This window comes from Excalfactoria chinensis, chromosome 5 (genome assembly GCF_039878825.1).
Source record: "Excalfactoria chinensis isolate bCotChi1 chromosome 5, bCotChi1.hap2, whole genome shotgun sequence".
In the NCBI taxonomy this organism is placed as follows: domain Eukaryota; kingdom Metazoa; phylum Chordata; class Aves; order Galliformes; family Phasianidae; genus Excalfactoria; species Excalfactoria chinensis.
In genome coordinates, this window is record NC_092829.1 from 30,316,037 (window position 1) to 30,337,421 (window position 21,385).

The 21,385-nt window shown below is 41.8% G+C and overlaps 1 protein-coding gene across 1 annotated transcript in view; it reads left to right on the plus strand.

Moving 5' to 3' along the window:
- Positions 1–21,385, plus strand: part of SUSD6 (sushi domain containing 6) — a 73,767-nt gene that overhangs the window by 27,595 nt on the left and 24,787 nt on the right. Inside the window, exons 3-4 of the mRNA XM_072337189.1 lie at positions 2,910–3,087; positions 6,988–7,017. Coding sequence (XP_072193290.1) covers positions 2,967–3,087; positions 6,988–7,017 — 151 coding nt within the window. The 5' untranslated portion in view covers positions 2,910–2,966. The remainder of the gene's footprint in view (positions 1–2,909; positions 3,088–6,987; positions 7,018–21,385) is intronic.

Here is a 21,385-nt window from a genome sequence, read left to right on the forward strand (position 1 = left end):
TTACCCCTGCAGCACTGCAGACCCTCAGTGAGCTGTTTGGGTGTTGCCAGTTAACTTCTGAGGGTGGAGGACAGGAAAGTTGTTATGAAAGCTGTTTCCCCGTGAGCTGTAGGTATAAGGAAAGTGCTAAAAACAACAATCGGCTTTCAGGGAGTTGAATGTCTAAATAGCTTCCTAATCCAGCAGCTCCCCTCTGGGCAGAAAGGATACCTTCTTATCTAGCTGGAATCTCTTTTGTCTTCTAATTTTGCCAAGGGAGAGTCAAGCTGGGAACAAGTTTTGTAACTTTGTTGAAGCCTGAGGGAGGACTCCTGCAGGCAATACCTGTGCCCATTGTCTTTTAACAATTCAGAGGGGGTTATCAATCCTATCTAGAACAAAATTGTTTTGCTGCCTTTGTCTCTTTGAGTTCTTGCATTGAGCAAAATCACCATAGTGGGATGTTACTGTAGGCATGACAGCATCAATTTAGGCATTCCTTGTGGGGCAGCCCAGCATCTGACAGGCACTATTCCTGATAATATGGGACTTGAGCAACTTGGAGCTAAAAGGAGATGGGGAAACCATGCCTGGCTTTTTAGTAGAGTGGTAAAAGCAGCATGCTTTAAAGCAGTCTGTTAGTGAATCAAGAATTAGTGGTAATCGATTTCCCCAGAATAAATTCTTGATTTAGGTATCTGTTGTTTATTGTTGAGAGACTAAAATTAGACTGCTAGCTTCCATGTATGATCTTTGGGTGCTGAAAATGCCTCTGAGACAGAGCAGCACACCTCAGGCATCTCTGTGAACGAATTCTGTCATAACTGTGTTGTATTCCGTACTTCCCCTGCCCACTGATGTTATGCATTAAGCCCTGACCCAGGGCAGGGAAGGTTGCCCTTGAATTGACAAGACTTGCAAAGTTTCATGTGCTAATAAGGCTTCATTAAGTTGGAATGGAAAGAGCAGACCTTTCTTGCTGCAATAAGACATCCCTTCACTGAAAATTGTGTGCTGCGTTGAGCTATAATTCCATGTGATTCAGGAGGAAGCACCCAACTGTTGGCCTGCAGTACAGGCCAGATGCTGGCATGCTCCACCTGAGTAGGAATTTAAAATCTGTGTGAGAGATTAGACTTGCATGGAGGGGGCAGATGTGCCGACTAGCTGGCTTGGCTTTCTTCAGAGCAGTGTTTTTCATGCTGTGGTCTGATTGCTGCTGGAGGAAGTCTAGCAGGTAAATGGCAGCATCCTTAATCCTTTCTGCTTGGTAGGAGGGCTGAGCATGGTGAAAAAGACATTAGGTCTTCATCAGTAGAACGTATTAGAAATGTATTGACTTTGCTGCAAGTGTAGAATGGGGTCACTTCATTTCTCTTCCTCCCTCTCCAAATTAAGCAGGAAACTGATGGGCAGGCAGAGTTATATATTGTAGCATCAGCTCCAGACTTACCACATTGAGTTTTAAATATCATCTTGAAATGCTATTTCAAACTGGGGATGTATACAGAAAAATAAGTCCTCTTTGATAGAGACTAATTCATATGAAAGATCCAAATGCTAAAGATGGCCTTCTTGTGAGTTAGATGTGAGCAAAGCAGTGACGTGCAGCTAGGAAAACTCTGTCCCTTTAGGATCACTGAACTTTTATGATCAAATTCATGTATTCCTTATGGTAATGTTACTTTTTTTTTCTCCCCTAAGTAATTTGAAATGTACATTGTGGTTGTTTGAGTTGTGTTTCTCTGGTCAGTGCTGACATGTAGAATCCTTTTAAGAAGTACTTAAGGATCTCAAGGTCATGCTGCCTTCTTCAGGTCTCACATCTGATCACTCAGGCTATGAAATGGTACAACACCTACCTCTACAACTCTTAGATTTATTTGGAGTTATCCAGAAGTTTTGAAACTTTACCCCTTCCACCCCCCCCCCCCCCCCCCCCCATAAAAAATCTCCCTTCAGAAGAAATATCCATTTAACTGAAGAAGCTGTGGCTAAGACGGAGATTCCTTCAAAATTAAAAGCATTCCTTTGGTCAACTGTGAAGAAAAGGTGATTTCTGCAAGATAAATTACACTTTTTTTCCCTGGTAGCTTTAGATGTTTGTGTGAGGAGCAGCACAGTAGAAGTGTTGAAATGAATTTCTGGTTTTTTTTGTGGCTGTTTTTGACCAGATGTCTTTATACCAGTTTTCTTCTTACTCTTCTAAGTTATGATTACTACTCAGATTTTTAGTCTTTTTCAGGAGCGTTGTACTCATGCATGACATTGTAATTCATCCAGATCCAAAGCTGTCAGAAGTCTTGCTGGCTAGCTCAATGGGACTGTATACTTAAGAGCCTTTTTTTCACTAAAAACAGGTGTTCAGCTTGTGCTGTGGTTCAGCCTGTGCTTTCTCGATGTCCCAGCTGTGATATGTGTTTTCAATGTGACAGTGTCAGACGAGCTATGGCTGAATTTGTCAGTCCTCAGGTATGAGCAGTGTCACATCCTGCAATTCTAATTGCTGTGCTGTGTACTGTCACATTATACCTGAGGTTTTCAGGCTGTTTTACATTCCTCCTCATGTGTGTTTGCCTGCCTGCTGGCTGGCTGTCAGACTTACTGTGCCTCTCCAGGTGTCTGAGGAAGCATTTGATTTATTTATCCTAGCTGTCTGGTACAGTCTGTTGTGTCTTCTGAAAGGTGAGGTGGGTGTAGGAAGGCTGGTTTCCTTGTAACTGTTCCTAGAACAAATTCTCCAGGTACTGTATTCTCTGGGGTTGTCTTGAAAGGAAGATCTAAAACTAATTGTAAGCTGGGCAGTCTTCACTCTTGATCTGTTAGAGGTCAAGTGAGAAGTTCTGGTCTTAAATATAATAACATCCCTTTGGATGTCGTAAATGTTTTGTTCAATTCTTACTGTTCTTTTGTCTCTTTTTTATTCCTAGATTGAGGTGCTCCTAATCAAGCAGATCTTTTTTAGAAGAAACCTTGGTGGGTAAAAGATGTGCCATGGAATGGTAGCACCAAAGAGCAACACAGGATCATCTCTTGTCTTGACTAGCCATGGGTTGTTTCTTCTGCTAGTTATCCTTGGTAACTTTATTTTGGAAGCACAGGCCGAAGGTAAGTGAAACCTTTACTTGCAAAGGGTGAGAGATGTCTAAGTTTGGAAATGGCCTTATATATTTGTGGGGAAACTGGAGGTGGTTGATGCGTTTGTATACATATTTCTGTGCTTGCAGGAAAGATTTCACCCCAGCTTGTTAAGCAAAGGGCAGTATCTGGACTGAACCAGTCTTGCGTGCTAGAGTGCTTGTCTTTTACGCTACCATCTTGATTTCCTCAGCTTTTTTTTTTCTGCTTCCATTTTCATCTTTTCATTGCAGCTGGGGATGCCATGACTGTCTTAAGAGCAAGCATGGACCATTTTTTGATTGTGATATTCTCACGTAGGCATTTGTATGCCCTGTAGCAACTGCTCATGTGAATTAATTTGGAAGCACAGGCTGACTTCTGCTCTTTGCACAGCTGATGAGTCTGTTCACTGTTTGTGTGGCACCTTCTGGCACCTGAGCATTCACAAAGTGTACTCCTCTGTTGGATCTCTTCTGCATCTTGAGTTTTTCCCCATTTCCCATGCTTGATTCTTGATGTCTGGTGACCAACTGCGGAAAATAATGTAAATAGTGGAATAGAATGACGCATAAGTCAAGTAACAGTAGAGACGGGAGGACCTTTCTGTCAGAAGTGAGTGTAAGAGGAATGAGGGATCCCAGACTTTTGTGTGTTTCTGGCTAGACTGGCTTTGGCTTTGTTGGTAAAAAGGGGTATGTGGAAGAATCACAGATGTGACTGACTGGTAAGAACAAATAAGAGTGTGAAAGGGACAAAGGTCTCTCGTCTTTGTTTTCTCCAAAGCCTGTCCTTCATTTTTTCCAGCTGTTGTTGATAATACCCCAGCCTTGTTTCAGATGTAGGCCTGCAAGATATTCCCTGCAGCCTGAGGCTGGAACACAGTCCCTTCCTGACACTCCAGTTACATACTGCAACGCTTTTCAGACACTCTGTAATCAGTATGCAAATACCTTGTGCTGCATTGAACTGCCAAATGAGGAAGGCAGCCACTATGCTGGCAAGCATCTTCAGTATCATTTTTGGGATATCTCGCATCACATTGAAAAAGCACTGGTTAAGCATGTCATAAGATTCTAGAATGGTTCTATGTAATTTCCCTTTTTCCGTTCATTTTAATTTGGGACCTGAAACCAGTTGTGCTAAACTGTTCAAGGCAGATCATCAGCTAAATAGGATTAGAGTGGCTAGGCATGAAGCATTTCCTTCAGCAGAAGTGAGAAAGTGAGTGCGTGCGGAGGGAAACTCAGGATCATAGCAGAGGGCAAGGCACAAAGGGGGAAATCCTTGAGGGGGAGAGGATAGAATGGACTTCCATCCATAGAGTCTGGGGCTGGGAGGGATGGGAGTCCATGGCAGCCTGTCATGGGCCCAGAGAGCTGCACCTGCAGCAGTGCACTGGCCACAAGTGACATGAATCAGTCAGCCGAGGAGCGGAGACCCAGATGGAGAGACAAAGAGCACTGACAAGACGCTTGGAAAATCATCTTTCCCTCGTCTTTGTCCCCAACCACCCCCCATCCTCACTTTATTAGTTTACATAGCAAAAACATTCAAAGCAGGCAGAACAAAGCGATGTTAACACGAAGCAAGAGATTGCATTAAATCTCCTGGTGGTAATGCTTATCTTGAATACAGGGCCAATGCGACACATTCACAATTGCTACAAAAGATGAAGAATGTTCTCATAAAAAGACAGACAAGCATGGAGACAATGGGCTGGCTCGGCTTTGAGTGACAAAGTGGAGCTTATTATTCATACATTTAAAACCATATAATGCATATTGTATTGCGATAGTTTTACTGTTTGGAGATGCTATTGCTTGACTTTCAGGAGGCTTAGATACATATTCATGTTCTGGGCAGGGATGTGTTCACTTTCACATGTGATGAATGCAGAGGGCAGACTGATTTCCAGTCAGTGAGCTTCTGGTCTCTCCTCTGGTAATAAATTGATTTTATTTATGCATGGATTTTTAACAAAAGTCATCAGCACTTTGTCTCAAGCAATCTATCCAAATATCCCTGAGTGCTGTGAGATGAATGTGATAAGTTGCTTAGTCACTGAGCCTGCTGCAGAGTTTGGGGGAGCTCATTCCTTCTCACAGCAAGGTAGTCACAAATGTAAAAATGACCACGGCATGTATTTTAACACAAACCAAATGCAGCATTTGGTGATGGGCAAACAATGAAGCTATGCCAGATCTGGAGCATTTAGGCAAGGCTTCAGTGCTCTTCATAATTACTTTTTCAGCTCAATCACTGTTGTGGCTTTTTACCCCTCTAGCAAGTTCTTCAAGATTAATTGAGGGAAATAATGGGGGGGGGGGGGGGGGGAGGGGAAGAGCAGAATGAAAAGGCTCTTTTCCAAGAAGAGCCTTGGAAAGCAAGGATCTGAAATACTTCAGCTGAATTCTTGTTCCTTGTTCTTGTTCTCTTTTCTTTGAGGGTTCTTCTGGGATTTAGCTGAGTGCTTGGGTGCTTGGTAGGTAGATACAGGGAAATGTTGGAATTATTGGAGAGGAGGAATAACAACTGCTTGGTCTGCTTTGTTAAACTGTAGCACTTCTCTGTTCTTTTCTTTGTTGTCCCGATTCTTTCTTCCTGCTTCCTCGTTCTGGCCCTTAAAGGTTATTCCTGAGTTCTCAAAGGCCTTGTGTGTATACCAGGTTCATAGCAGCCCTCCTGTTTGACTAGGCTGTTTCTGAAAGGATCACAGCAGATCAGAGTAAATTACTTATAAAATTTTAACTTGTAGTCTCTGAAATATTCTGAAAGCTTCCTATCGTTTGTGTTCTCAGTGGTGTAATTTCTCTGAGATTCCTAGCCAGCTCTGTCTAAAAGTAGGTTGGGCTTTTCATTGCTGATAAGAGGATCGCCTATCTTGAGAAATGCAAGTGAAGGTGTTAGCATAAGTATAATTAAACAAATACCAATATACATAAAGGAGAGAGTTTAAATGTTAGCCTTTAAAAATTAATAATGCAGACTTGGCAAATGTAAGTCCACTTAGATTTAAACACAGACTGATTTTTGTTGACTGGTCATGTGTGAAATACTATAAAGTTATCCCTTTAATTTTTAAGATTGCTATTAAAATGATAAACTGAGCTTGAATAAACTGAAACGACTTCATTTCTGTTTATTGTCTCTGACGCAAATGCAGCCAATCTGCTGCATGCTGCTCTAAGGTCTTTTCAGTGCCAAGGTTATTCTACACAGAAGCTCTTGGATACCACTGTTGTTTGTTTGCATTGCATAGAACAGCTTGTTAAAGCACACTCCAGCCACTGAGCAGATTCAGACTTGTTCCTATTCCTTGGGAATCTGTATGAAGCAGAGGTTTCCTTTGTCTCTCACTATGTGGTTGAAAGGAAGGAGTTTAGTACTGCTAGGGATGAATTCAGTGGTCATAAAAACAAGGGCAGTAGTACTGGATAGCTAGAGAAAAATGTGGGGTGGTGTTGTGCATGAACAGAGGACCTTAATTCTAATCTGCATGCTTCCTATAGTACAGGTTTGAATAAATGGTTGTATCAGCCCATGGAGAGGGAAGGATGCAGTTTTCAGTATGGTTCCTTTTTCTGTTCCCTTTGGAGAGCTTCGTAAAAGCAGAGTGGTACAAAAGAGCATGGTGAGGAGCCGTAGAGCAGTGGTGAGGCTGCCAGGAGGTAGATGCAGATGGGCCCAGAACCAGGCTATTTAGGGAACATTCTGTTCTTATGCAGATCTCTAAGCAATGATTTTCAAGCAGCTGACTTGAAGGCGTTAACAGGAATCTCAGGTAGTCACACAGCTTGTTGAATTTTAAACAGTTTGAATGGTTGAAGAATGAATTAAAGTGAGCCTAATAATAATCCTAATTTTTCTTTTTTTTTTTTTTCCTTTCAGGTTGGCTCAGCAAATCCAAAGGACCCGCGTGTAAGTAAACTCTTATTCCCTGCTGCACTATGAGAAATGAGTGAGGTGTTTTACTGATTAACATAAGTGGTTATACAACCCAAGATTCACAGTTTTACTTTTGTGCTGTGATGCATCTGTGCCCCATTTCTGCTTTTCTTTCTTTCTTTTTTTTTTTTTTTTTTTCTCCATTGTATTTGGGAGAGATGGTTGCCTTCAGTTTAAAGTAGGGAGATAACTTCATATGTTCATATGAGGTGCTTGAAGGCACCTCTATGTGTCTTTACAGTATTTGATTTTAAATGACTCAAAACCATGTAGAATGAATATTTGTTAACACAAAGTTATGCTGGTTGTGAGAGCTTGGAAAGGGTGCCAGAGAGGACTGGGAGGATGGGAAGAGCAAGCTGAGGTGGAAAAACCCTTTTGTTTCCTTTAATCAAGAAAGGTGAATGTTTCATCACAGAATGTAACTCTGGATATGTTGTGCTGAATACTCAGCTTTCCATTTCCTGTGCTCAGAAAAAGTCTGAAGCCTTTCCTGTATGTGTTACAGAGGTATGTAATTTTAGGAGGAAGTGGGAAGCATACTTGGCTGTCTTTATTAGTTCTAAATATATGAAAAATTGTGTAAATCTTTGTTGAAGTGATCACCTTAGTTCGAATCTTCCCATTTCCTTCAAGAAAAGGGAAGACAAAATGAAGTCTGGTAAGAATGGATTCATAATGAAGTATTTGAAGGTGGTGGGGGAGTAAACGTACCACCTACCAAATTTTGGTCTTCAGATGGAGACAGAAGAGGAGAGCAGATGGAATCCTCTGAATCCTGAATTTTTCATCTGTCTGAATTTTACTCTTGGCAAGTCTGATATAACACACGCCTAATGCAAAGGTGCCGTCAGTTCTTGGCCATGGTTTCTAGCAGGAAAACAAGCTAATTTAGGAAATAGCTCAAGAACTGCCTGGTTCATCTAATTCAGATTCATGGGCTACAGTGAAAAAGGTGGAAACTGATAAGAGCTTCATTCTTCAAGAGGAAGTACTTGCAACTTTAGTCCAGATGTTGGAGTCCCCTGATGTCTGGTGCCTGCTACACTAGAGATACAGGTTGTCTGTCTTCTCACACAGCTGGCTCCTGTCAGTCTTCCTTCTTTCTCTACTTGAGCCTATCTTTTGGGAATAGTTTGAGTTTGTTCCTAGTCTCATGGAAAAGGCCTGACAGCAGGACAGAGAAGTTCGCTTGTGATTACTTTGTGCCATTTGACATTTCTTGTTCTATTTCTGTGCCTTTTGAGTTCTAAGCTATTTACAGTGGTAGAGAAAGCATAGTGTTTTTTTCCAGATACATTGAATGCTTTTTGCTACTTGCTGGACTCACTCTCTTACATCTGTACAATTTGTCCTTGCTGCTGCTTCTCCAGCCCCTTATGTTTATAACTGTAGCAGCACAAGCAGTTACCACCTCCTGTTTTGGTTGCCGCCTATTACTGACCCTGATGCAGGAATGACAGAACAAAAAGTATATTTGCTCTGAAACTGTAGCAAACTTCATTCTGGACTATTACTGCAGGTACTGCTGGAATAGCTGGTACACAGTGTGTAGATCTATGATGTCCACGGCATACTTAACATGAGCAATGAGGGGAAAACAAGTAGAAGATTATCCATTCCAACCATTTACCTACCGTCAGTATCTCCGACTAAACCACATCCCTTAGTACAGTCTCTAAATGTTTCTTGAACATCTCCAGGGATGGCGACTCAACCACCTCCCTGGGCAGCCTGTGTCAGCACCTGACCATTCTGAGAAGAAACTTCCTGACGTCCAACCTGAATCTCCTGTGGCACTACTTGAGCCCATTCCCTCTTGTCCTATTGCTGGGAGAGGAAGCCAACACTCACCTCACCACAACCTCCTTTCAGGTTGTTGGAGAGAGCAATGAGGTTGCACCTGAGCCTTTTCTCCAGACTGCACAGTCCCAGCTCCCTCAGCTGCTCCTCCTAAGATTTGTGCTCCAAACCCCTCACCAGCTTCATTGCCTTTCTCTGGACATGCTCCAGGGTCAAGAATGAGGATAGGATGCTGAAAGGCACTTACTTGAACAGCAAGCTCGAATGTACTTGTGCTGTCATTAGAGCAATTGGAACCTGGTGACTGGACTATGACTTTGTCTCAAGCATTTGTACATGCTTATCTGTGTGTGTTGATCTGCATCTAAAAAAGCATTTTCCTTTCAAAGAAGAAAGTCTCTGAGTGTTTCTCTTCCTCTGCAAGTAGGAATTCTCCTGAGGTTGAGCCTCTGCTTTTGTGAAGTGTTGTGTTGATATGGTGAATGGCTTCCAGATTAGAAGTCTTTCAAGGGATTTGAAAAACTATCTTAGGTATAGGGCTGTTTAGATGAGTTGTGTGACATGCCAGGTAGATAGGACTAGAAGGGCTTGTTGCTTAAACTACTGAAGAATAAAGTGAGCATTCTGGCCCAGTCTAGAATGGATCTTATGATGATGGAAGGAGGAGCAGAGCTTTGGGAGTTCCTGTGCTGAAGAAGCTGTGAGGATGCTCACATACTGCCTTGGCCTGACAGTAGCATTTTTAAATCCTGTGTGTTCAGTGTTTGCTGTCTAGCCAGTCAGTGTAATTCAAAGGGGAAGATCCTTCTTCTCTTAAAGAGCAGAAATACGTGCTGCTGCTGCTGCTTTCTGAAGTGTGTTTTTGTTTTTAGCCAGTAAGAAGGAGAATCACGTCTGATTCAAAAAATACTTTCTCTAGAGAGAAATATACATCTGTTGGAGGATTTCTTGAATTCTCAGCCCTAGATTAGACAAGGAACATGATAGGCCTGACATGCACACAGAGTTGTAACTAGAAAGCCAAAAGCTGCCGCTGCTGCTCATATAGCTTACAGGAATGCTTTCTATGTCCTGAGAAAAGGACTAGCATGGGATATAGCAAGTTTTGTCAGATACATCATTATGCATTAGAAAGAATAAAACTGTTTTGTGATCTTACCATTGTTGCTGTTTAGATGACTTTGTAGTCTAGGAAATACCAGCTGCTGAGATAGTAAGTTAAAATGTGCTGCATTGGGTAGTGCTTTCCTTCAAAATATTCTAGTTATCTCTGGAGAAAGGCTCTGGGCATAGGAATAGGACTACAAGGAGATTGAGATTTGTAGGAAGGTGACAGAATGGGCTGAAGGTGAGTGGGGAGGAAGATCCTCAGGAGGAGGAGAGGGTCAGGGGAGTTCAGGAAAGCAGGAGGTGAAGGTTTCCTCAAGTGGAGTTGTGAAAAGTTCCTGCTGGTTTAAAAAGCCAATTAGTGGCTTGGTGATTAAGTAGCATAAGTCTTGGAAGAAGGTAGTGTTTTAATTTTAGCTATGCAAGCTGATTAGCTCGGCTGAGAATAGTATGGTCTTGAGAGGGAGGACTCTGGTAGAAGTGTATGCATGTGTTTATTTTTTTTTAATTGTTAGGTAAATGTCTTAATGCATGCATATGCCTTTACAACATCAAGCTTTTGAGTCTTTTCTATATGCAGCAGCACTGACTAATGAGACTGGTGAAGTTTAAGAACTCGAGATTACAAAACAAATGTAGCCTCCAGGGGCTGGAGCTTCAGGGAAGGAATTTCCTCAAAGCAGGAGCAGAGCAGGATAAAGAGGATGTTGGAGTGCTGGCTTGGCTGCCCATGGATGCTCTGACATTACAGCTGGGCGATCTAGAGGAGAGAGAAACTGAAAGACAGTAGAGCAGCGACGTGTGGAATAAAAGACAAAGAGGAGTTTCAAATGGGAGTTGCTGCCATGTTTGGAGAAATGTCTTTAACTTTCTGAGAAAGTTCTGCTTTTCTTGGTTTGTTGTCAGTTTTATAGATAAAAGCAACTTTGTTCTTCTCCCTCACATCCTACAGTTGTGTGCTGTACCCACTGGAGAGCAATCCTTACAGTAAACAAATGAAATCTATTAAAACTGCTAGATGCTGGATCTTTGTCAATACAAAGTATTGCTCCCGCTGAGGGTGATGTTCTCCATGAAGGGCCTAGGCGGTATTCTGTATGTTGTGAAGTACCAGAGTATCAGTAGTATCAGAGTAGGTTATGTGATCACTGGTGCTGCCGGTTCATTCTGGACCACCTGTACCATCGGAGGGCCTGTCCAGGAGTCTTATTTGATGCTGCAGAGACCTTTTGGAAAGTAATTGTGTCATACCAAAGCTGTTGATTTATCCTTGGCTAGGAGGAAAGCGTGCTTTTACTGTTTCCTCTGGCCTGTTCCACTCCTATCATCAGAGTGGCTATACTTGAAACTCAAAGTAACTGGAGATGTGACTGCTGTGCAGCTTGTTTCCAGTAGTTCAAGTTCTCACTCCATTTACTTGCTTCTTGAGAAAGCCTGGTACTGTTGGAGTTGTGCTGCATCACAACTCATGGTTCAGCACAAGCAAAGGACCATATCCTTCATGTTTTGTGTTTATTTTAAAGATGGTGACTTCTCCACTCTGTTTTTGGCTTTGATTTCTCTAGCAAAGGTAACCTTGGAATACTCCTGTAGAACAGCCTGCACATTTCATTGTAAATGCTTCTTGGACGTAATTGACTTAAGTTTTAAGATACAAAATGTAAAGATTTTATTATCTGCTGCTGATTAAGGGTGTTGTGGGGAGGTTCAATCTCTGCCTACAGTCAATAAGCAAAAGCTTAACTATTTTACCGCATGCCTCTGGCCACCTGCCACTTGTCTGAGTCGGGTTAGGAGTATTTCATGGTTGGCTGCATCAAGGACTGCAGAGTAATTTGAAAGGATGAAAATGGATGTCTCTTCTGCATCCTCTGACAGCAGGCAAGCATCTATCACTAAGTCGGTTTCCATCCCCTGAACCCTTAACTTAATTAGCAGCTTTAAATGGAGGAAATGATCTTCCTGTCATTGGTCTTCTGTCACTGGTTAGTTAGCACCAAGGGAGGGTACCAGGAGATGTTTTTCATTTAAAGACGATTTGGGTTTGGTGGCAGCATTTCAAAGCTGCTTTACAGTTCATAGCCTGTGCAGATTAAACCAAATGCAACCTCCCAGAAGGGTCCATCACCTTTCTTCCTGTGGCAATAGAGAGAAAGTTGTAGGAATTTTACTTCTCTTTAACAAATGCTGTAGTATTTAGAATGGAATCATTATGGAAGTTTGTGTTCTGTAGCCATTCCCTGAGCTGTACCGGAGTCAATGAGAGCAATACATTGAAAACAATGTTTAAATAACCCTCCGGTAACATTTATCCTTTGTAACGTATCACGTGGTGGTAGAATCAAACTTGCAGTGCCCGGTCTGGTGTTTGATCTCCTCACAGCAAGCAGTTCCCATTGATTTTTCAGGAAAATTGATATCTCTCTGTCCCTTTGGAGTAGCTCTCTCTGTAGGTGGAATTCTTCTCAGAGACTGGAGAACAGATCAATTTCTTGATCAGTTTCTGTTAGCCATGCTCTTCTATGCTTGTATCTGTTGTTTAGCCTAAGGAGCAGCTGTAATGATTCCTATGTTCATGCAGTTGTTTAGCAGTAGAAAGGAAGAGGTTGGAAACCTTTTGCTTTACCTTTTATTATTATTTTTTTTCCCCCCAAGCCTTCCCCAAGGCTGTCTTTACGCTCCTACAGGCTTTGAGAGCACAATGCCCTGGCACACTGCTACTGTGCCCCAGACCCTCACCCCACACACATGAATTCATTGCGTTGATCTTTCCACCCCTGCTTGTCGGCAGGGTCGGACTGCAGCTGCATCTCCTGTCAAGTGTGATTCCGGGCAGGGGGCTTTGGGGAGGAGAGCTACAAAAGGCCCAGTTTAAATCATCTGTGTAAGGGCACAGCAGAGTCTCTGTCACCCAGGCCTCACCACTTGTCTTCTGGTGCTATGGTTGTAATGACATTAGCATTTCAAAAAGGAGATTACTACAGCCCCCAGCTTCTAAGGGGAGGGTATTCTGGCTGATAACTGAAAAGCTGCTTTGTGGCCATCTCTGTTTTTTTCCCCCCTGTATCTGGATTCTGAAGGATTGCTGAAGGTGGCTGCCCCGTGTTAAAAGTGGATTGTTGCTGCTGTGAGGAAGCTGGTTACTTATTGGCCTAAGTGTGAACTGTTAGATACGAGGCTCTTGTTGCTGACAGCATTCTTTCTTGCTAATTCAGAGTGACTGAGAATTTCCTAGTGGAACAGTTGAAACAAAGAGTCTATTGGGATTGCAGTGGTACGCTAGAGAAGCATTCTTAAATTATGCTTGCAGGAATAATTTAAGGTAGTTACATTATCCTGTCTCATATATTTTGACCAGTGGAAACAGGCAGCACCTGCATCCTATTCATTGTATGCCTTCTAGGCCTCTTGGGTACTAAAAACACATTCTGTGCACAGACTGCAGGTTTTAGAGCAATTTCTTTGGGAGGGTGAGAAAGGGAAAAATTTGTATTTCATAAATTAGTTGTTTAAAACAAAAAAATTCTCGTAGTGAAAATTACTTCCTGACCTGTTGATTGAATATTCAACTGGTCTTAGCTGTTGTTTGTTCTTTGCAACTCACATTAAGGCCTTGTGTACACTGGGCTCTACTGGAATATCATCATGTGGTCACTGTGTCCTCTCCAGTTTCATTACATGTAGAAATGAAGAGACAAGGCAAGCTGGTTATCTGATCCCTGGGACAAGAGAACAAAATTGTCTTCATGGCACACTAAGGAGAGGCAAGAGTACTTTGTACAACCTCTTGACCATGTCTGGACCCTAAAGTTAGTAGCTGACTCCCAGTGTCCAAGATTGGAGCCCCTTGGCTTGATGATGTGACAGTGTGGTTGGAAGGCACTTGGCAGTAAATGCAGATGGTTGCCTGGAGCCTTGTCCTCAGCAGTGTGTTTAACTGTTGAACAGCCAGACAAAGGTATGTTTTAAGTGGATAGATGTTATATAGTTTGAAATGTCCACAGGCATAATTTTTGCATGTACCCATAAGGACTTTTCTTACTAAGTTTGTTTGCAAAGGGCCTAATTCAATAAGTGATTCTCCAAAGCAATACTGGCTTGAATCAGGGCTGCCTGTTGCTCTGAAGGGAGCTGCACTATTAGGACCAGCCACAGACTGGACCTCCTGGCTGATACTCGTGGACAAACAGCTTGTGACAAAGTGGAGGCTCTTCCTGAATGAGACAGAAGGCCTGGACTGTCCCTCAGGGCATCAAGGAGGAGCAAAATTACAGTTTCCTTTGTAAACAGCACAGGGTACTTATTGTGCTGAGGAAGGGAGGCATTTAATTTCTCTGTATGAAAACAGGAACTGTGGAAGGCGTTCCAGGAGTGTGGTGGCTGCTGACAAGGTGTGCATGTGTGCGCTTAGTGTATTTTTAACTCTACCAATCTCCAGGTCTTTTAAAATCTATGAATTTCTGTGGAACACAGATCTATCTGTAAACTTAAACAAGGCTGGAGTGCCTTGACTCTAGATGCTAAGCTGAATTGTACTGAGTGAAGATGGAGATTTTGAGTGTCCTGTGGCTCATGTGAGCTGCACAAAAAGCACAGAGCAGCAGGGATGCAAATTGCTACTGTCACACCATGCTGTCCTCTTCTTTTTCTGTTTCTGCAAGTGTGCCAGCAGACTGCTGTTGCAAATTTGGCTGTTCTCTCATTGCAGAGTTACTCACTGAAATACTGTGCAACCAACTCTGGAACACACTTTTGAATCTACAGTTACCCTTGGCTGCCCTGCATCTTTACATGGCTGGTTGGGGCACATATGAGCTTATTTATCCTTTTCTAAACACCTTTTTTGGTAGTGATAGTAAAAATGAACAAATGTTCAGCGTAGTGGTGGGAGCAGCTTGGAGAAAAAGTAAAACTGCAAATCTAAACAATGTGAACTAAAAACACAGGAAGAAAGCAGGAAACAACTAATGGTCTGTTTTTTGAGGGCCTGATCAAATTGCAGGTTTATAGAGCAGATGAGAAAACCCTCGGTCTTATCAATTTCAGGACAGTTGTTGTTTTAAGGCTTGCAAGAGAAAGATAACCAGCATTTATTAATTCTACTTTTTGCTGCCTTATAATATTCAGTAAGATAAGAGCATTTATATACAAATTGGAGTAAGAAAAGAGGGGCGAAAAATAAGCATGAAGGAGAGATTAGTTCTATTTCCCTTGTTCCTTGTTTGGCTTTATGGACTTAATTACTTGGGAGTAGCTAGTAGTGAACTTGTGGTTTTCTCAAATGTACTTTTAACAAGACTGTGAATTTTAAAGGAAGAGGCAAATCAGTCAGAATAATTAAAGATGTAAGAACTTAACTGCTGTATCCCACATTACTAGTGCTTTGTGTCTGTAGATGTTGAGAGAACTGAATTACTGTGCTTTCGATGTACCAGGAGGAGAGAAACCAAGACGAGAAGATGCAATTCAAAATGTGGGGAAGCAGCCAAGATACTGACTTTCAATTAAAACCTTATAACAAAGTTGTACTTATCTGTTCTTGTCAGCATAAAACAGAAATATGGAGAGAAAATGGCTAAACAGACTAATATGATTCATTGTCACAAGCAGTAAGAGTTCATGAGCTGGGAGGAAAGGGGATGGGGCAGAATGCCAGAGCAAAAATCTTTGCACAGTAAAATTTTGTCAGAAATTCCTTCTTGATGGTTTAGTTTAGTTTCTGCTACATTTAGTAGAAAAGTTCACATTTGCGTTGGAATTGTGGGAGTGCTTTATTGTAATAAACAGCAACATGAGAAAGAAAAATTCCTCAGAATGCTCTCTAGGTTCTGGGCACTTCCACATTCCACCTGAAATGAATGCTCTTGAGAGGCTGTACTTCCTTTTTGTTATGCAGCTAGTTTGCTTTGAGGTCTGAAAGGCCTCCTTGCTAAGGCTGCCAGAACAGAAGATGCCAATCAAATAAATGCCTGGTACTGAAGAGAATAGCTTAACCAGATACTGGGCAAACTGGGATGACAGAAGCATCTCTTTCCAGCTAGAACTGCAGCTATTAATATTAGTATTCGTGGCTCACGCAGCTCTGACAGCGTGTGTTCTCATCATGGAACTAGGGAGACTGGAGACATGAAGCTCTCTTACACTGCTGGTCAGCTTTTAATATTGGTGATTACCACTGTCTGTGAGAAGATGCCCACCAGGAAAAAATACTCAAGAGTATTTCCAGGTTATGTTCCCATTGCCATGAACCTTGTTAATGAAATTTATTTAATCCTTTTTGCTCTGGAGTGCCAGTTCCCTTCATATGTACTAATTTTGCAGCTGTGATCACATGGCCTCCCCTCAGAACAGTGCATATGGAAAATTGCTTTTCTGGGAGCTTTTTGCAGAGTCTGGTCTAGAAATCCATTGCTTGTAACTATGCTACAGTGACATTAGACGTTTCCAAACTGTGGTCTTCAGAATGCAAAATAATAGTATGCATAGTTCTGCCTGCCGCATGATAGTAGCTTCTTACTTTCAAACTCCTTTAATTATGTTAACCTTAAATGTGTTTTCCCTTTCCAATGCAAGCAATTTCTGTAACTGTGGCAGAGCTATGCGCCCTGAAACACGGTGTATGATCATGACCCGCTCCTTGCCATTCTAATGTGTCTTACAGGTGACTTTCATTGTTGATGAATAGGAGCAGAGAAGGAGAATTGCAAAAACCACAGGTACTGAGAGGAAGCATGGGAATTGGGTAGCTCACCCTTCCCTGTGGAGTTGCTATAGAACAGATGTTAGGCCTGACAGGGCAGTTTTTGCAGGGAAGCCTGTGGTCAGTACTTTTATGCAGCAGAGGAATAGATACTGCAACTTGGTTTCTGTTTACACAGTGAGCTAAGGAGTAAATGTCAACTGTCTGTTTGTCTCTTCCACCCCGAGAATAAGAGTGACAGTGACAGCTTTGATGTGCCGTAACTAGGTTGCAGTGATTTGCATTTATGGCTGTATTTTCTGATGCTGGCAGGGCAAAGACGCAAAAGTGGATCATGTTGTTTAACATGAAACAGGCGTTTCCACCCACCTCATTAATGGTAAGAATTTCCCCCTTTCTGCATGGAGAGAAAGTAAAAGTCTGCTGTCATAATCCTAGGTGACCTTTCTTAGTGCTTGGGAGGCCTTTGTATGCTACATCCTTAGGCATGATATCAAGAAAAAGAGGGTGGGAAGAACAATGGGCTTGTTTTTTGAGGAACAGATGGGTTTGTTTTTCTGCCAGTTCTGGTAATAGCTTAAATACGGACTGTCTTTCCAAGGAGAGTAAGAAGTGCTTTAATCTAGGAGATGTATTGGGGAAAAGGGTCGGAAAAGGAGAGAGAGTTTATTTGATTAAACCACATTCTGCTTTCTAGATCAGTTATGTGGAAGAACCGTTCCCCTTTTTTACCTTAACCTCTTGTGGCTTGGGTGGTGGAACCATGGTAAGATGCTGTAGAGCTCTGTAGATAAGAGAATTACAATTTAAAATCTGTGTTTATCTGAGCTGAGACAGGTGTTTACTATCCTCTATGGCATTAGCTAAGACTGAGTTGCTTCTGGGGGATCTTGTATGTGTGTTAATTCCCCTGGTTTTCCAGACATTGAATTCTGCTTCTACTTGAAAAATCACCTTTAATTCTGGTAGAAATTGGCACATTATAATGATGTGTTCAACTGCAAAGTGGTCTTTGACACAATTGCAGCATCATTTTAAGAGCTGAGAACTGTTTTAAGGTTTGTCAGTGGGTCCATTGGCAACGCTAGATCTTGAACTTGTATTTTAGCAACTGTGCCTTTGAAATCCTTTTGGAGAAAGACCTCTTGTACTTATTCTCTAACGTAATATGCTCTTGTGAGGTTTTGAAAGGCTCTTTCATGTTTGCACAGCTGGAATGTGATGTTAGCCTGAGGATGTGTTGTCTAACTCCAGCTGAATACTGTAACTAGTAAATGGTGGCTGGGGAGGAGTGGGCACAGGGGGAACTGAGTTTAGATTGGGCTGTTCAGTAGTTTATTGATATCCTGGTGAAACACAAATTATTACGAGAGGAAATCCAGTTGAAAAGTAGATGCCTTTAACACTTCTTTCCCAAACTTGAGCTGCTTTCCATTGATTCTAAGCCGCCTCCTTAGAGTATTGTCCTGTGCTCTTAATTTTAATGACCAGAACATAGCTGGCAAACTATATTGGAGTGGAGACTGAAAGAAAGGAAAATGACCGGAGGTCTGAAAAAAAGAGCTGTGGGGTTGCTGTACTTCTCTTGTCTTTGTAGCTCTATGCTCTACCTGCTAGCCTTGGCTCTGCAGTGCCCTTTGCCTTACTAGTGGGTTATCTGTTGCAATTTCCCAGTCCTCTCCCTAAAAGACTTCAAATCCCATTATAGAGAAGACAGGAAACAGATGAACAAAACCAGGAAGACTGTATAATAGTGTGTCTGCCTTTAATAATGGAACAGTTTTGTAACATTTACTGTTGGTCTGTAGGCTTCCTAGGAATGGGTGTTAAAGATGATGTGTTCATGCCAAATTTGACCGAAGCAATGAATTCTGATTTTGGAGATCTCTCGTTCCTGTTTACGTTGTGACCTCTGTACCACTTACTCTTTCTGATTAAGTGCATGTGCTGTTCTCTGAAATTCTGTGTTGATGTGAAAGAGAGGAGTTACAGAATTGTGATTGATAACATTCAGTAAGTTGACTCCAATTGTTTTTGTTTCTTTTTTTTCCACCCCGTGGATTTCTGTTTTACTGTCTAGACACTAATCTATCAGCATCAAAATAACTTCCTTTCCTGTAGCTTTTCCCACTAGATCTCAGAAGTCAGACATCTGTATTGCCTATGTAAATGTTCTCAAGGAATCTGCACATTGCAGCTAGCAGTGTTCCCAAGAGTGTGTCTCCAGGGAACGAGCATTTCTGCTATTTTTAGTGTATTTTACTTGAGTCTTCTATTTCCTTTCTGTGAGAAACTTCACAAAGTGGCAAGAGGTTGAACCGTACAATTGAGTAGATCTCAGAGCTGCATGAGAAGCTCTTGTTCCACTACCGAGAAACCTGTAAGCACTGTGTGTGTACCTTCTGGTAGACTGAGATCTCTAGAACAGCTGAAGAGACTGCATAGTGCAGCCTGTCATAGAAGTGCTACACCCCTACATGTGGTGTAGGGGCACTGATTGTGTAGCGCTTATATATACTGTTCCTTGGGATCTTCTGTCACTGGTCTAGTGATAAACTCTCCCTGGTCCACAAACGTGGTTTATAGACTTTACCAGGCTATAATCCAGAGGGAGAAAATCGAACATCTGCTTCAGGGAGAAAGAAAAAATGCATTAACTTGTAAATAATCTCTTTAAACAGTGAGGTGGGACTTGGTTGGTGCAGAGAATTCATGGAGAATAGTTCTTTAAGGGACAAGGAAGTGCAACTGAATGGCAGGGGGCACGTTGCATTAGTTAGCACAGGAAGTGATTTGTTAATATGAACACTCAAAGAGGGGACCATGGGGAAACAGAGGGGTGTTTTTTGTTTTTTGTTTTTTTGCTGTTTATTTGTTTTTAAGATTGAAGGAGTTTAAGATAGGAGCTCTGATGCTGGTGAAGAACTGGGATTTGGATACTGCTTCCTACCATATGAATCACATGTTGTGGGAGGCAGATCTGGGTCCTGCTGTGTTTGTCTGAAGTCTCCCTGGGGTGTTTTCGGCGCTCTTCCAAGGTCCAGCCCCAGCTCTGCAGAAGCTGGAAATGCTCACTGTTTTTTCCCAATTTGTGCTCAGTGCAGAACTTCTGGTGGCATTAAGGCATGCTGGAACAGTTTCCTCTCTTGTATCCTTCTCTGGGGAGCATTTTAAAAGCTCTTTTTGTATGTGAGGAATTTCTTGAGACTGCTTTGTTCTTGTGTGGTTTTTGGGGGTGTGTGTGGGGGGGAATTGTAGTTAAATTATTAAATTTGTCCTACTGTCTTTATTGTTCTTACTTAATGTTTCCCATTCAAAGTGAGTCAGAAGGTGATTGTGAAATCTTTTGTCTGCTAGATCAGTAATTATAGGTATGAGATTTTCTCTGTTGACCAGGGCAGTAGAAAAGATTTTTATATTCTAGGGAATTATGAGCCACAAAAAAACCAAACAAAAACCCACCGAAGTTTTCCTTTATGCTCTGATAATTGTATTTTAGAATAATCTGTCCCTCCCACTTCATCTTGATTCTCAAAATATTGAAGAGTTGAATTGGCAAAGGTAAAGTTATATAAGGTAAAGTTAGGCTTTTGTTCAGAAGTCTTCTTGTCTCTCCCGGTAGAGGTGAGGTGGTTCTGCACCTCTTGAAACCAAATTTGAAATGTTGTCCTGTTTGGACTGACAACTTGGACAAAACATAGCAAGTAGGAATGTAGTACATGCTATTAGCATCCACTAATATTTTCACCTAAACATCATTGAAACTGGAAGATGCAGGAACTGTCTTTGCAGGTAGATACTTATAACAGAAAGAAAGGAAAAAAAGAAGCTGCAACAGCAACAAAAGTATGCCAAAATTCCACATAACTGTGCCATCGCTTTTTATGGAGGTAGGTAGTTGAAGCTGGAGAAACCACTGTCTGAAGTGAGGGAGCTTAGCAGGAGTTTTCTGATGTGTGGAAGAGGGCTATGAAGAAAAGTGACAGCATGGTGAGTCTGTGAGAAGCTCAAGAGAGACTTGAAATGTCTCCAGCTTGATGCTGTTGGTGCTGATTGGAAAGTGCGTAGGACAACAAGGAATGAAAATGGCTTTGTGTTGTTTGGGTTCTTATGGTGTTTGAAGAAACAAGGTTTTATAACAGCATTTGCAAATCTGATGAGTTGTCTGGAAAAATCTGAACTCCCATGTCAATAAGGCAGTGTCTTAGACCCCAAGGTCTAGTCCCTTGAAGTGTTGACAGTATCATTTAGACTTAGCCTGTCCAAGTCAAGAGTGATCCAAGTGAAATGCTAACCTCAAGGTATGAATCTGGCTACTTAATGCCGCAAAAACTCAAGTCAAACATTATTATTATCAACACTGTTATCTTGTTAACTTTATGCTGTACTGAGAAATGCTCTTGCTGTTCTTGTAACTGCTCTGATGTGATGGATGGTGCTGTATAGATAATATGTAGAAGAAGGAATCCACTGGAGAGAGCTGAGTGAGTGCCTCAAAATAATAAATTAAACTTAATGAAATATCACAAACAACATCAAAACGCACATAAGACCAAAACTCCAACTCCCTCCAAGAAACAGCAAAACCAACCAAACAAACAAAAAAAACCCTCCAGCTAGTGGAAAAGGGAGTTTTGTTGAGTTAAAACCAGATGGTAATGCTGCAAGACAGTAATGCAGCGTATGTGTCCCTAGCCATGTCTTGGTTTCCTTTATTGCAGTAAAGGCTGA